The sequence below is a fragment of the Sorex fumeus genome, unplaced genomic scaffold (assembly GCF_029834395.1).
Source record: "Sorex fumeus unplaced genomic scaffold, SorFum_2.1 ptg000077l, whole genome shotgun sequence".
In the NCBI taxonomy this organism is placed as follows: domain Eukaryota; kingdom Metazoa; phylum Chordata; class Mammalia; order Eulipotyphla; family Soricidae; genus Sorex; species Sorex fumeus.
In genome coordinates this window covers 1,893,820-1,908,227 of record NW_026606134.1, presented here as the reverse complement: position 1 = coordinate 1,908,227, position 14,408 = coordinate 1,893,820, and the positions used below count along the sequence as shown (strand labels likewise).

Genomic DNA, 14,408 nt, shown 5'->3' with positions numbered 1-14,408 from the left:
CCACAGCACATTTTAAAGTCAGAAAATCCAATACCTCCCACCCCATATTTTCCCTCAGAATACCTTTAGAAATTTGGGGGGATTATGATTCCATATAAATTTGATTCGTTTATGTAAGTCCTTGAGGAATTTCATCAAAATTTTGATGCGAATTACGTTGTTTCTATACAATGCTACTATACAAAGTCTGGCAAGCTCCCTGTGGCATATTTGATATGCCAAATACAGTAACAATAATGGGTCTCAGTCCCCTGATCCTAAAAGAGCTTCCAATGAGGCACCACTGGGAAGGATGAGTAAAGAGAGGCTGCTAAAATCTCAGGGCTAGGACGAATGGAGACATTACTGGCGCCCGCTTGAGCGAATCGATGAATAACGGTTGATGATGGTTGTGATAGTGATAAAATGCTTTAGGGTAGTGTGGTCACTTTGATTTATTAATTCCTCCAATTTGTACACATAGAATATTATTTCCTGGTATTTTCTCCCATTGCTTTCAAACGTGACATATGATTTTCTTTCTTTTTTTTTTTAAGCTTCTGGGCCACACCCCGCAATGCTCAGGGGTCACTCCTGGATCTGTGCTCAGGAGTCATTCCTGGTGGTGTTTGGGGGATCAGGATGCTGGGGAACAAACCCAGGTTGGCTGTGTACAAGGCAAACACTCTCCCCACTGTGCTATAATCCCAACCCTGTGACATATAACTTTTAATGACAACGTTTCTCAAAGTCTTTATTAAGTTGACTCCTAGGTTATTTGAGGTTCTAAAACATTTTTTTATATGGGATTGTCTTTTCTAATTCTTTCTCTTCTAGGTCACCATTTAGAAATGCAATTTTTATGCACTGATTGACATGATTGGTTTGTTTCTACTTCTTAGGGTCTCCTATGAACATCAAGTCACCTGCAAATAAGTGACAGTTGAACTTATTTTCCTATTTCGATGCCTTTGATTTCTTTTCCTTGTTTAGATCCTGTGGTGAGAACTTTCCCTCAGATTTGAGGGAAGAATATAAATATTCCCAGACAAGAATCATCTAACACATTTGTCCAATCCAAATCAGCTCTGCAAGAAATACGTAATGGTCTCATAGAAAGCTTTTTTGAATAGTAGTGAAGAAAGTGAACATCTTTGCTGCATGTCTGACCTCAGAGTACTGTGAGGAAAGTTCCTTCTAGCCCTGTTTGCTGACCCATGGTTATCAATGAGCAGAGCCAGGAGGAAGCTACTGAAACAGCTAGGTGTGGCCCCTCAAAATGAAAATAGTAAAGTAACTTAAATAACTGACATTTCATCTTTTGTCTATTTAAGTTAAAAACAAAGTAAAATAAAATAATAAAATTAAAAAATAAAATAAAGTAAAACCTACCTGTAATAGTAATACAAAGTGTTTACTTGCAAAATCCTGGTTCTGTAGTCCACAGCATCCCAAACATAAAACAGCCAAATTTCTTACGACAGGATGAATATTTGTTATCCCAGGAAGAATCTAAAATGAATTAGAAGTTAAAATAATTTTGAGCAGGACAATTAATATATTTAAAAATAAGGTCAAGTGAACATGTCTATGTGACTTGCAAATCTACTTCATTTCCATATTTTCTAGTTACTCAAAAAGCCAATTTTCAATTTGGGGGAAAAAAAAAAGCCTGAAGACCAGGCTGCTGAGTGAGACAGTAGAACAGAGGCAGAGCATGACCCATGGTCTAATCACAAGACACTTGACTGCCTAGTGAAACGGACCGAAGGCTTCCAGTGCTCACAGACGCAAGCTAGCACCCTTCACACGCCCTGCACACCCTCAGTGCACAGCCTTCCCAGCCTGCTCCTAACGCACGCTCCCCCTCACTGTTCACTGCTCTATTCCAACACCTTGCCTCAATGCTCAAAGCACAGGCAACCCACATAGATCACCGACAATTTTCTAGCAGTGGCCACCAAGAAGGCCGTGGGCTCCACCTTCCTCGGGGACGCATGGGCCAGAAGCCGGTGCTGGCAGTGTCCTTCGCCAGAGCGGGCCTCCCCAGCCCTACCACCAAGTACGCTGCCATGATCAACCAGTCACACCCTACAACTACCCCATGCCTGAAGTGTCCAGCCACCCCCGGAACCCTCAAGGCCAAAGCCTGGAGTGGCTGAAGAATCTGTGAGCATCTCACCTCTGTAAACTGGAAAGAGATCTGTGCCAGGGACCCCAGTGAAAATGTGCAAAAGCCCCAGAAAAAAAAAGTGAAATTTTTCTAGTAACTAAATTAGTGAAACCGTTTCAATAGATTTCATTTTACCCAATAACCAAAATATCATTGCATCATGCAGTCAGTCTTTTCTAATTGGAGACAACTAGCATTCCGTTGTTTGTACTGACTTGTCAACCCCCAGGTGGGAGTTAAGCACACCTCAGCCTGGACTCGTCTTGTTTCAATCATGCCTGGGGGTGTTCCGGGGACCCCACCCTGTGGACAGAGCTTAGGACCCTGCACATGCCAAGCATGTGTGTTAACTCTCACATGAGCTTCCAGCCTCAGGGTTGGTCTGTAGCTGTCACGTATGGCTGGTAGCTGCCACACTGGAGACGACAGGGTTCAACCACTGTCCCCTCCCTTTTTCACATACCTAATGTTTACCCCGATATCAGATCCCTGATATCAGATATCCGATATCAGGTCTCCTTTGACATAGCAAACCCTGCTACTACAGGTTCACAGATGACCATAGAGCTCTTCTTCATAGAACCAATGGCATTTGCTTTCATTTTCTTGACATCCTCACTTCGCCAGACCTAAAGGTGACCTATGGACTTATATATTTTTACGATCTATTCCTGGCACTTAGCATCCCATATTTGTTCACCAAATTATTTGTTCAATATTTTTACTCAAGCATAATTTCATAAAAATATTCTAATACTTGTATCCAAATACTCATTTGAATTCCTCAATAACCTCAATCTTTAGATAAAAACTACCTTTTATAGTTAAAATCACTGGCAATCTTTGTCTATATATATATATACATGCATACACACACACATATATACTTCAAATTTAACACAATTGTATAATTACATCATAATTTACCATTCTCTTACAACAGGATCAAATATAAAGTATATAAATAGATTATCTATTAAAAATCTCTTTCCAACTTACCATAAAACTGAATTTTAGTGGTTTAGAAAATAGTTTAGTCGGCGGTTCCAGATTGTCAACAAAATAGGTCTCTTTTGCTATATGTAGAAACTTTTGATGATTCAAGGACTAGACTAGTTTTTTCTCCCTGATTTTTGGACCACACCTAGAAGTGCTCAGGACTTATTCCTAGGACTATATTGAAGGATCATTCCTGATAGTGCTCAGGTTCATATCTAGTGCTGGGCACCAAGCCATGGTTGGTGCATTCAAGACAAACACCTTAATCCCTGTAATATCTCTCAGGCCCCAAGAACTAGGTTTTAGATTACATTAACCAGTTGATTTTCACTAATTCCAAGAAAAAACAATTTTGGAAGAAAACTGAAAGAGCTTGGATACATTCACAACTTGCTTTGGAGGACTGGGACCATTAAAATACCCAAAAGACACAATAATATGGTAGCCACCAACTACATGTAATCACTGAACATTTGAAATGAAAATAGTCCAGATTGATCTATCTTATACTATAGTACTTCCCATAAAAGATGGAATCTAAGACCAATGAGTAATGAATTACTGGTTAAAAATTTGGGGCATATTGGGTTAAACAGATTAAAATGAATTACAATGGAACCACTTTCTGCACCAAGTAAGCTCATTCAACAGCCATGATGCAGAGACTCATAAATAAATCTCAAAAGAGATCAACAAGATGCAGAATTTCTTCTTGGACCCTGCACAAGGCTGAGTCATCCAGGCACCCAGGACGGGGGGCTGTGAGCCCAGTGTATGCCCAGAGCCCTGGCACCTGAAAACTTCCCACACTTCATAATCGCCACAATGCTCCTGGCCCGGCTCCACCGCTCAGACAAGCCTGATGCAGAAATTCATCTGTTGAAAAACTCGGATATACAGGCTTGTGACTGAAATCTCTGGACTCTCAAGGAGTCAGGAATGGACTACCTCCCCACATCTCCCTGTACTTCTGGAAGCCCTGGCAGTCATGCACATGCCCCAAAGCCGCCACCCAGTTAAAATTTTAGTTCCAGCTGTATCACCCCCTTAAAACTTTTGGATATCGGGGTTGGAGCAATAGCACAGCGGGGAGAGCCTTGCATGTGGCCGACCTGGGTTCAATCCCCAGCATCCCATATGGTCCCCTGAGCGCCGCCAGGAGTAATTCCTGAGTGCATGAGCCAGGAGTAGGCCCTGTGCATTGCCGGGTGTGACCCAAAAGGAAAAAACACTTTTGGATATCCTGGAGCAACATCTCAAACTCTACAACACTGATAAACCAGGAGTAGCACACTAGATTGGATGGGATGTAATGTAGAAGGCAACAAATCTCAATTAAAAAACATAAACACAGAAGGCTTAACCTGAAGCAACATTTTAGTAATCTCTAATATAAGGGCTTAAAGGTTCCATAGTGAGATACAACAATCTTCACTAACTTTCTTCTGAGGAAACATTTTTGATCATTCTTTAAACAAATTATTTGTAACAAGTAGTATAAATTATTGAAGCCTGCTATGAGGGCTGGGCGTAAGTGGTGATTGGGAAAATTGGAGATAATGGTGGTGGGAAGGTGCAGTGGTAGTGGGACTGCTGTTGGCATATTGAATGTCTATAACAAATCATCATGAGCGACTTTGTAAATCATAGTGTTGACATAAAGTGAAGGGGATAACAAAATTGAATTTTTAAAAAACAAGAATACAGGAAATGCAAAACAAAACAACAATGAGATATAACTTTACACCAGAGACTAGCACTTATCAAAAAAGAATAGAAGCAGTGTTTACATGGATGCAGGAAAAAAGGGACCCACATACACAGCTAGTGGGAACTTCAACTGACACAGCCTTTATGGAAGACATTCCTCAAAGAACTAGGAATTGAGTTTCCATAGGACCCAGCAATTGCACTCCTGGAAATATATCCCATGGGCCCAAAAAAAACAATGTAGAAAAGACATCTGCACTCCTATGTTTATTGCAACACTATTCACAATAGCCAAAATCTGGAAGCAAACCATGTGCCCAAGAACTGATGACTGGATAAAGAAGCAATGGTGCATATACAACGGAATACTACACAGCCATTAAGCAAGATGAAATCTTGAAATTTGCTATTAAATGGATGGATCTATAAAGTATCATGCTGAGTAAAATGAGTCAAAGGGAGAAAGACAGACACAGAATATCTTGCTCAACTGCAAGATATAAAGAAACATAATACAAGGCGTAATTAATGCCCAAAGATAATAAAAATGAAGGACAGGAAAATGGGTCCTTGTAGGAAGTTTGGCACTGTGTGGGGTGGGGGGATATGAGAGAGCTAACTGGCCACTCTAGAGAAGGACTGGATTCTGAAATGAGGTAAAGTGAAATGCAGGATACACTTTCAGTAACAGTATTGTAAACCACAGTGCTAAAAGGAAAAAAGGAAAATAAAAGTGCTTGCCAGAGAGGTAGGCTGAGGACAGGAAGGAAACTGAAACACTAGTGGAGGGAAGTGGGCACTAGTGAAGAATTGGTACTCAAACATTGTAGCCTTGGACATCAATCTTAAAAATTTTCTGAGTCAAAAATTTGTAAGTCTACAACTGTACCTCATGGTGTTTCACTAATAAAAATTATAAAAAAAAGGAAAATAAAATTTAAAAAATTTGTGAGTAAATCACAGTGATTCAATCAATTATTAAATAAAATAAAATAAAATTATATTAATTCCGTTTAAATTTTTTAACATAGCTACCACAATATCAAAATTACATATGGCTTGTGGATGAGACAATACTGCTCTAGAGTTCTGCAATATTTATGCCCCTGTGGTCAGTACAATTGTGTCTGCATGTGAAGGGTTACTGGACATTCCTTAACACGTTGATTTGGCCTGTATTTTTTTTTTAAGCCCATATTCAAGGTTGAGCCACTGGTGGTACCTGCACTAGTGTTATTATATTAAACAAAGCAGATGTGCGTTAGTATTTTCTCTTAATATTCTCATAATAAAAATGTTTTCAGGCAGGCTAGAAGTGACAAAAGGATAGTGGTGGAGGATTTTGAGCACTTAGGTGATGGTAAAGGGGCAAGTTTTCAATAACAATCCCATAAACACTATTGTAATTGTATTACCTAAACATTCATCTTAAAAATAATCCATCTTTTCCCAGCTTATTATCTTAAAATTTTCTAAAGGAATCATAGTATCATATCCAACAAGTCTTTTACCTTTTAAGTACATTATCTTAATTTAGTCCGCACAATACTATGTAGTCATTATATGTGTATTACATACACATATTTTTTAGCCATTTATTTAGCAAATGTAAAAATTATTTTCTTTTTATGCTTTTGAATCCTACAGAACAGAACATAGTCAAAGGAGTAAGGAGTGAGCAAAAATAAATGCTCCAAAGTCACCAGCATACCAAAGATTCAATGAGGCCATTCATGGTTGCACCAATGCCTGTTGAAGCAGACATCTTCTTTAAGAGTTCATAGCACAAAATAAGGCACTTCTGTAGTGTTTCAGCATCATTCTAAAATCAAACACAAAATATTCAGTATTACACACCTACGTACACTGCAGCAGTTTACTATACCCAAGACATGGAAATAATCCATGGAAGTCCAACGACAGATGAGTAGATAGAGTTGTAGTATATAAAAATGATAGAATACTACTCAACTATAAGATGATGTCTATTTGCTACAAGGAGTAAGAAATTGGAGGTCTCATACTAAAACACATATTTTAGAAGCAGAAAATCAAGAATCAGATGACCTTACTCATAGATAGCATATATATTTATAAATGTGTTCTATTCATCCATATATATTAAATGCATAACATTTTAACATATTTATTATACATAATTATAAACGTTGGACATGGGAGTCTCCCAGTGGACGGTTCCACAACAAAATTCATCATATTCAATCGACGGTTTTGCCTGACCAATGTCGCTGTTGTCCCAAAATTCCAAACGAGATCGGACCACCATCTCCTTTGTGCAAAACTGTACTTCACGGAGCAGGGAGAAAGGGTTGCAAAGTTTAGGAGAGAACTCCTAGAACCACCACCAACTGGGAGCTTGTTGGCACTATTGCGGCAAAATGGGAAGATTCCATTGCTGACAACATTGACGAAGAATATGATCGACTGGTTCAGCACCTCCATGATTGTGCAAGGAATGCCGAGAAATAGCCACAAAAAGATGCCTGATTCAAAAACTCTTGAGCTCATTCTCCAACGTGGCTTGGCGCGAGTCTCAGGCAACCGCAAAGCGAATTCCGAGCTCACAAAACAGTGCAGAGAATCAATCAAGGAAGACCTCAGAGAAAGAAGAGCAGCAGTGCTGGCTGATGTGGCAGAAGCCGGGAAAAGCATTCACAACACCCGCCTGTCCTTCGCCAACTACAAGACCAAGATGACTGCCAACCGACGTCCTGATGGATCTATCACAACTTCCAGAAGGGCAATGGGGAAGATTACGCGTGACTTCTACTCAGATCTCTTCGATAGCCACTTCCACCTGTCCACATACCAAATTGCACAGGATGGATATGTCGTTCCCAACGTTCTACCTTTTGAAATCCGACATGCCATTTCGTTGATAAAGAAGCAAACAGCAACCGGCCCAGACAAGGTCAGACACGAACACCTGAAGAACCTGCCGTCAATACTCATCAATACACTGGCTCGGCTCTTCACACGCTACCTGTCTGAATGCAAGGTTCCATCAAAATGGAAAACCAGGAGGACTGTACTACTGTTCAAGAAGGGAGACATCCATGACATTGGCAACTATCACCTGATCTGCCTGTAGTCTGTCATCTACAAGCTATTTCCTTGAGTCATCCTGAATAGGACTGGCAGAACACTAGATGAAGGACAACCATGTGAGCAAGCCGGGTTCCGCAAAGGATTCAGCACCATCGACCATATCCACACGATAACCAAGCTCATTGAGGTTTCTCGGGAGTTCAAGATGCTGCTCTGTCTAATGTTCATTGATTTAAAGAAGGCCTTTGATTCTGTTGAGACTGAAGCGGTCATCAAAGTCCTAGCCAACAGGGCGTTCAAACTCAATACATTGGAGGGGAGCGGGTTGAGTTTCCCTTCCCGCCCCGACCAGGGCTCTGGCAGCCGAAGACCTCCAGAACCAGCCACCACCATGCTGAGACCACTCTCCACATGCATGAAGGTACCAGCAGAGGAACAAAGGCATGCGGGTCCTGGGGCTGAGATCGCCAAGCCTGCTCGGATTGGGGCTGAGCATCCTCCACCCAGATCCTCCAAATTCCAATAAGCAGGGGTCACACCTACCAACTGGCCCCCTGGCGCCATGTAATCCCATCAATGGCCAAGACTCAGAGACTATAAAACCTAGCTCCCAGAAGCATGCAGCCGCATTTGCGGCCGTGCAACATCCTATTATCTCATTCCTACTTTGGACAACCTGGCAGGCTACCGAATGTAACCTGCCCACATGGCAGAGTCTGGCAAACTCCCCGTGGCGTACCCAATATGCCAAATACCAGTAACAATGATGGGTCTCATTCTCCTAACCCTGAAGGAGCCTTGAATGTGGCACTTTTTAAAAAATCTCAGGGCTCGGATGAAGGAGACGTTACTGGGGCCTGCTCGAGGCAATCGACGAACAACAGGATAGTTGTGATCGTGATCGAAATTTATCTGCCATCTACCTAGTAGCCAAATATAAAGATCTAGGGCACCACTTCTCCTTGTTGCTAGTTTGCAAACACTTCCCATGCCCACAGGCACCTTCATCTTGCTCAGGGCTGTCATCACATTAGGCCTGTATTACTTTAACAGTCTTCTAACAACTAAACCTGACTGAGCGTTCATCTACTTCCCGCCTAATAGTCATCGTTCTATGACAAGAACCTGATCCTCCAACTTAAAACCCTTTAGTAGTTCACCATGATTTCTGGGTACAGAACACATTTTAAATGCTAATACAAGGCCTCAGAGAACCTCATACTTAACGTACCTCCTACCTCCCCAGTCTAACTCTAACATGAACCTGATTCCTTTTTTAATTTTGGGGCCACACCCAGCTGTACTCCAAGCTTACTCCTCGCTCTTCACTCAGGGATCACTCCTGACAGGGCTCTAAGGACCATCTGGGGGTGGCCAGGGATCAAATCCAGGTACCAAGGACAAGACAAGCACATTATCTGCTGAGCTCTCTCCAGGCCATAAACCTGATGTTTAAAAACCCAGTCACTCTCAAACTTCTAGACCTTCACATATGTAGCTGCATCATTAATTCATGGAATTGAAGTCTTTAATGCATAAATGTAAAGATAGTTGAATGTGAAACCTGCCCCCTTCAATGACAGAGGCAGGTTTCAAATATAAATATGTCTGACTTCGGTTACGTTGTTTATCCTCAAAAAACAAAGGCAACAGGAGCAAGAGATATTATAGCAGGTAGGGCACATGCCTTGCATGCAGTCAACCTGGGTTCGATCCCCAGCACCACATATGGTCCCGAGTCTGGCAGAAGTGATCCCTGAGTGAAAAGCCAGAAGTAAGCCCTCAACTCTGCTGGGGGGATGGGGGGGGGGGCGCCAACAAAAAAACAAGGTTAACAGCACCACCCTCATAGGGTCACAGTAAAAAATAAATAACGATTGTGAAGTACTTGAAGCAATGACTACCATAAAAAAAAAGACACTGACATCAAAATTGGAACCACTAGAAGTTAAGCCTCCTGCCTCCCTCCCCACGCTAAGTTGCAAATTGAAACATTTCTCTTGTCTGGGGAAGATTAAAATCCTCCTAAAGCTAGAGGTAGCTTTATTATGCCCCTTATATTTTCCTGACTATAGCACTCATTATGCTAACACTGTACTACAATATATTCATACCCCTAAAATACAAAATATGAATATATAGATGGTCAAACAAGTTAAAGAGAAACTAATCATAACATACCACCAGTATTCATATTTCCCCAGTTTCCCAATTTCAGAACCACTGTCACTTTTCAGTTTGTATTTTCACTTTGTTGTTACTGTGTTTGGCATATCGAATACTCTCGGTAGCTTGCCGGGCTCTCCAAGAGGGGCGGAGGAATCGAACTCGGGTCGGCCATGTTGGCTGCGTGCAAGGCAAACGCCCTACTCTCTATGCTATTGCTCCAGCCCACTTTAAATCAAGAGTCTACAGCAGATACAAAAGAAATAAACTACTAGAAATAAGCTACAATGCATAGATTTTGTCAAAAAAAGAAAAGAAAATTCAGCTATCCTCGATGAGATGTGAGGGACGAGGAGTAGGAATGTAAATAGCTAAATGTCAAGGACATACCAACAAAATGCTCCTACATTCCCTCAACGTTCAAATTTAGCATTTACCATACCTAAAGTACAATAAGGTTTACTGTAAACAGCAAGTTCGTAAGAGAGCTCTTAAATTAAAGATTAGACCAATTAACAACACTTTCATTAAAATAAGACGTTCACCAAATTTAAGTTAAAGATGAATGCTGAAGCAAAGCTTAAATTTGCTAAATTGTATTTCAAATAACAAAGCTAGTTCATGTTTTCCAAAATCAAAAGTAACTTTTAAAAGACACAAGCGTGATGATATGGTTACCACAGAAACTATTGTCCTAATAGTGGAAAGATGAAGAGTTTTCACAAATAAGAAAAAAAGGATGCATTTTCTTTTTTGAAATCATTAAACAGCAAAAAACCAAAACTAAACACACCACACACACAAACAAACACACACACACACACACACACACACACACACACACACACACACACCCTAAGGAAACCCTGGAAGGCAAGGAAGAAAGACTTCAATTCCAGGAATGTGCCCCCAAAAAAGAAAAAAAGAAAAAAAAAACACACACACAACACACCACAGGCGCACACACACACCAGCCCCCCGAAAGATACCCTGGAAGGCAAGGAAGAAAGACTTCAATTCCAGGAATGTGCCTAACAAGAAAGCGAATCTAGTTCTAATTACAGTAATTCAAGTCAACACATTAACCATAATTAAGTAAGAAGGTAAGATGTAGCCCAGTGATAGATCATAAGTGTCTCTTAATTATGCCCTAGGTTCCATGCCTGGCAACCAAAAAATGTGAAACTTTCAAAGTCTAAAACAAAAGGAAAAGAATGAGTAAATAATTTCATTTCCTATTAATTCATGATACTATTGATAACTCTATCCAAAGGGAACGTATCTGGCAGCTTTCTGAGTTAAGAAAACAAGGTTTAAGTGAGAAAATAACAGCTAAAACATTATGAAAAAATTATATAGACCTTCTCTATGTGAACTTCCTTAATTTCAGGTTGCTCTGTCTCTTTCAATAGATTTATTCTGGCATCTTCTAAAGCTTTTATTTCTTCTTTTAATTCTGATGCTCGAATAAAATCCTGTAAGGTGATACACCTTTCCAAAGCTTCTTTGGCCTCAATAAGTTTAACTTTTAGTCCAGCCATCTACGGAAAATTACAAAATGATTATGTAAATATCAAGCCAAAAAAATGTTAGTATCAGTAGCTAACTAATGAGCATGACTTAACAGTTCAACAACCAGTAAATATGTAGTCATACAAATATAGGCATATCAGACCACAACACCCAAAAGGAGAGAGAGAACACAGGGGATTGCCCTGCCACAGAGGCAGGGGGGGATGGGGGGATGGGGGTGGGGGGGGACATTATCCATGGTGGTGGAAAATGGGCACTGGTGGAGGGATGGGTATCTGATCATTGTATAATCAAACCCAAGCACAAAAAATTGTAAATCTACAACTGTACCTCATGGTGTTTCACTAATAAAAAAAAAAATATATAGGCATATCTCCTTTTACTGTGCTTTATTAAAACTCACAGCACTTTTTTTTTTTATAAATTAGAAAGATTTTTGGCAGAAAAGACTGTGACCATGGCTCTCCTCCCTCTAGGGAAATCTGCATTTTCTCTTAAATGCATTACTCTCTCTTCAGGAAAGAAGGAAGGGAGGGAGGGAGAGAGGAAGGAAGGGAGGGAGGGAAGGGCAGAGGAAGGGAGGGAGGGAGGGAGGGAGGGAGGGAGGGAGGGAGGGAGGGAAGCAAAGAAAGAGATGATGACCAGCTATAGGTTCCAAGATGACATCTTTCAGCAATATTCTTTTAATTAAGATATATACATTGCTTCTTTAGACATAACTATGACACATTAAACTGCAGTTTACTGCAGAGAGAACTTTTATATGCACTGGGAAACTATAAAATTTGTGTGATTTATTTTATTCCATCTTCACTGAAGTGCCTAGAAATGAACCTGCAATTTCACCAAAGCATGACTGTGCAAATAAAACTAGTATTCCTAAAACAAAAACTGGCAAATCTTTCAGACTGACATAAGTAGGTAGCAATAAGTAGACACATATAATTAATATCTAGTTACTGATTTTACTTCACAAGAGTTTTGAAAATGTTACTCAAGAGGTAGCAACAGATTTCTACAACATCATACACGAGAATTTAATTCAAGATATTTACCTTGAGTTCATTCATTCTTGTGTCACATACATCAGTCACATCCACAGTAACAATAGGAGCTCGAATCTCAGAGATAATTTCTGTAATCTGGTAAGTGAAGTTATTCAGATCATTGAAGAGACACTTCAGAGTACAAGAAAATATATGTTCTTTATCAGAAAATGACATCAAATTACTACACAGAATTCCAAGGTTTCCAAAATGTCTTGAAAAAAAAATCTACCAGGAAAAATAACACTTTTTTTTTTTTTTGCGCTAGACAGTATCAGAATAAAATGGCCAGAAAACATATCTAACTAATATAATTGCGGGAAGGTAACAGGAAAACAGAAAAAAAGATAACTGACGTCTCTTAGAATGTCTTAAAAACAGAGAAGTTGAATGTAGGGATTGGGTACCACTAAACTAGCAGCATCAATTCCCTCTCATGATTGCCACAAAAAATAAGCGCAGAAAAGAAAATAACAATTTTATTCTTCCTTTGGGAACAGAATGAATAAATGATGAGAGAGTAAACACAGATTAGAGGCTGGAGGGAAAGCACAGCGGTAGGGCTCAAGTCGGGCCCACAGTTAACTCAGGCATAAGCCCCGGCATCACATTTGGTTCCCTGAGACCAGCCAGGAGCGATCCCTGACCACAGAGCTAGATGTAAGTTCTATGTACGCCAGGTGTGGCCCAAAACACAAAACAGAAATAGACTCCTTCAGGACCGCTGGAACACTGGAGTTGGGCATATCGGAAAAGGTTGCACCCTAGTAAAGATTTTAAAAATCTGGGAAGAGATTGATATATAAAGAGTAGTTGAACAAAGCAATGTCTGAATTAACTTGTAACTCTGAGAATTTATGAAAAGTAATGACACAAAACCTGCCTTTTTTGGCTACTATTGAGAACAAGATTTAAAATAATATTAATAACAGCATTTATTTTAGCAATTGCCAAGCATTTTATAAACATTTACTTCACTGAATTATGAATGACATAGCACAGCGGGTAGGGCGTTCGCCTTACAAGCGGCCAACATGGCCGACCCGAGTTCGATTCCTCCGCCCCTCTCGGAGAGCCCGGCAAGCTACCGAGAGTATTCGATATGCCAGACACAGTAACAACAAAGTCTCCAATGGAGACGTTACTGGGCCCGCTCGAGCAAATCGACAATCAACGGGAGGGCCTTATTTACTGTTCTTATTCTGCCATCGAAGAAAAATAATGACATACCCAAAGTAAAATCCATAAAATGTCTGCGGAGATGTAAGCCTAAGTATGTTTGAAACTAGAGCCAGTTCCTAACCCCAAATGCCCACCTATCACCTTTTCCCAAACCCACTCCATTTCAATGTGATTTAGCACAGTAAGTGTGCTAAGAGAGAGTTGAAAGGTACAACAAAGATTTGATAATCACAAAACTAAAACAAAGGGCAACTAAAAAACAGGTCCCCCAAAGAAAGTCTCACGGTAATGAAAACCTCCTATTTATCAACGATAAGGAAAATTACTTACAATTTGTGTTCTCTTACTATCATCTGTAACGATGCAGAGCAACCTCTCAACAAGAAAAGAAATCAGGGATATTGGGGTTGTGGGTAGAGTAAGAATCTCCTGTAAAATAGTCAGCAATCGTTTTCTGTATTCAAAAAGAATGATTTCAATTTAAATTTAGTGAGTTTAAAAAGAAACGTTATCTGATCATTTTACCTCTTCTGAAGACTAATCATATATTA

The 14,408-nt window shown here is 40.1% G+C and overlaps 1 protein-coding gene across 1 annotated transcript in view; it reads right to left on the bottom strand.

Moving 5' to 3' along the window:
* The window catches only part of NCAPG (non-SMC condensin I complex subunit G), a 46,556-nt gene that overhangs the window by 15,226 nt on the left and 16,922 nt on the right, over positions 1-14,408 (bottom strand). Inside the window, exons 9-13 of the mRNA XM_056130342.1 lie at positions 14,188-14,311; positions 12,685-12,771; positions 11,458-11,637; positions 6,573-6,683; positions 1,372-1,491 (exon numbers count right to left, since the gene is read on the bottom strand). Coding sequence (XP_055986317.1) covers positions 1,372-1,491; positions 6,573-6,683; positions 11,458-11,637; positions 12,685-12,771; positions 14,188-14,311 — 622 coding nt within the window. The remainder of the gene's footprint in view (positions 1-1,371; positions 1,492-6,572; positions 6,684-11,457; positions 11,638-12,684; positions 12,772-14,187; positions 14,312-14,408) is intronic.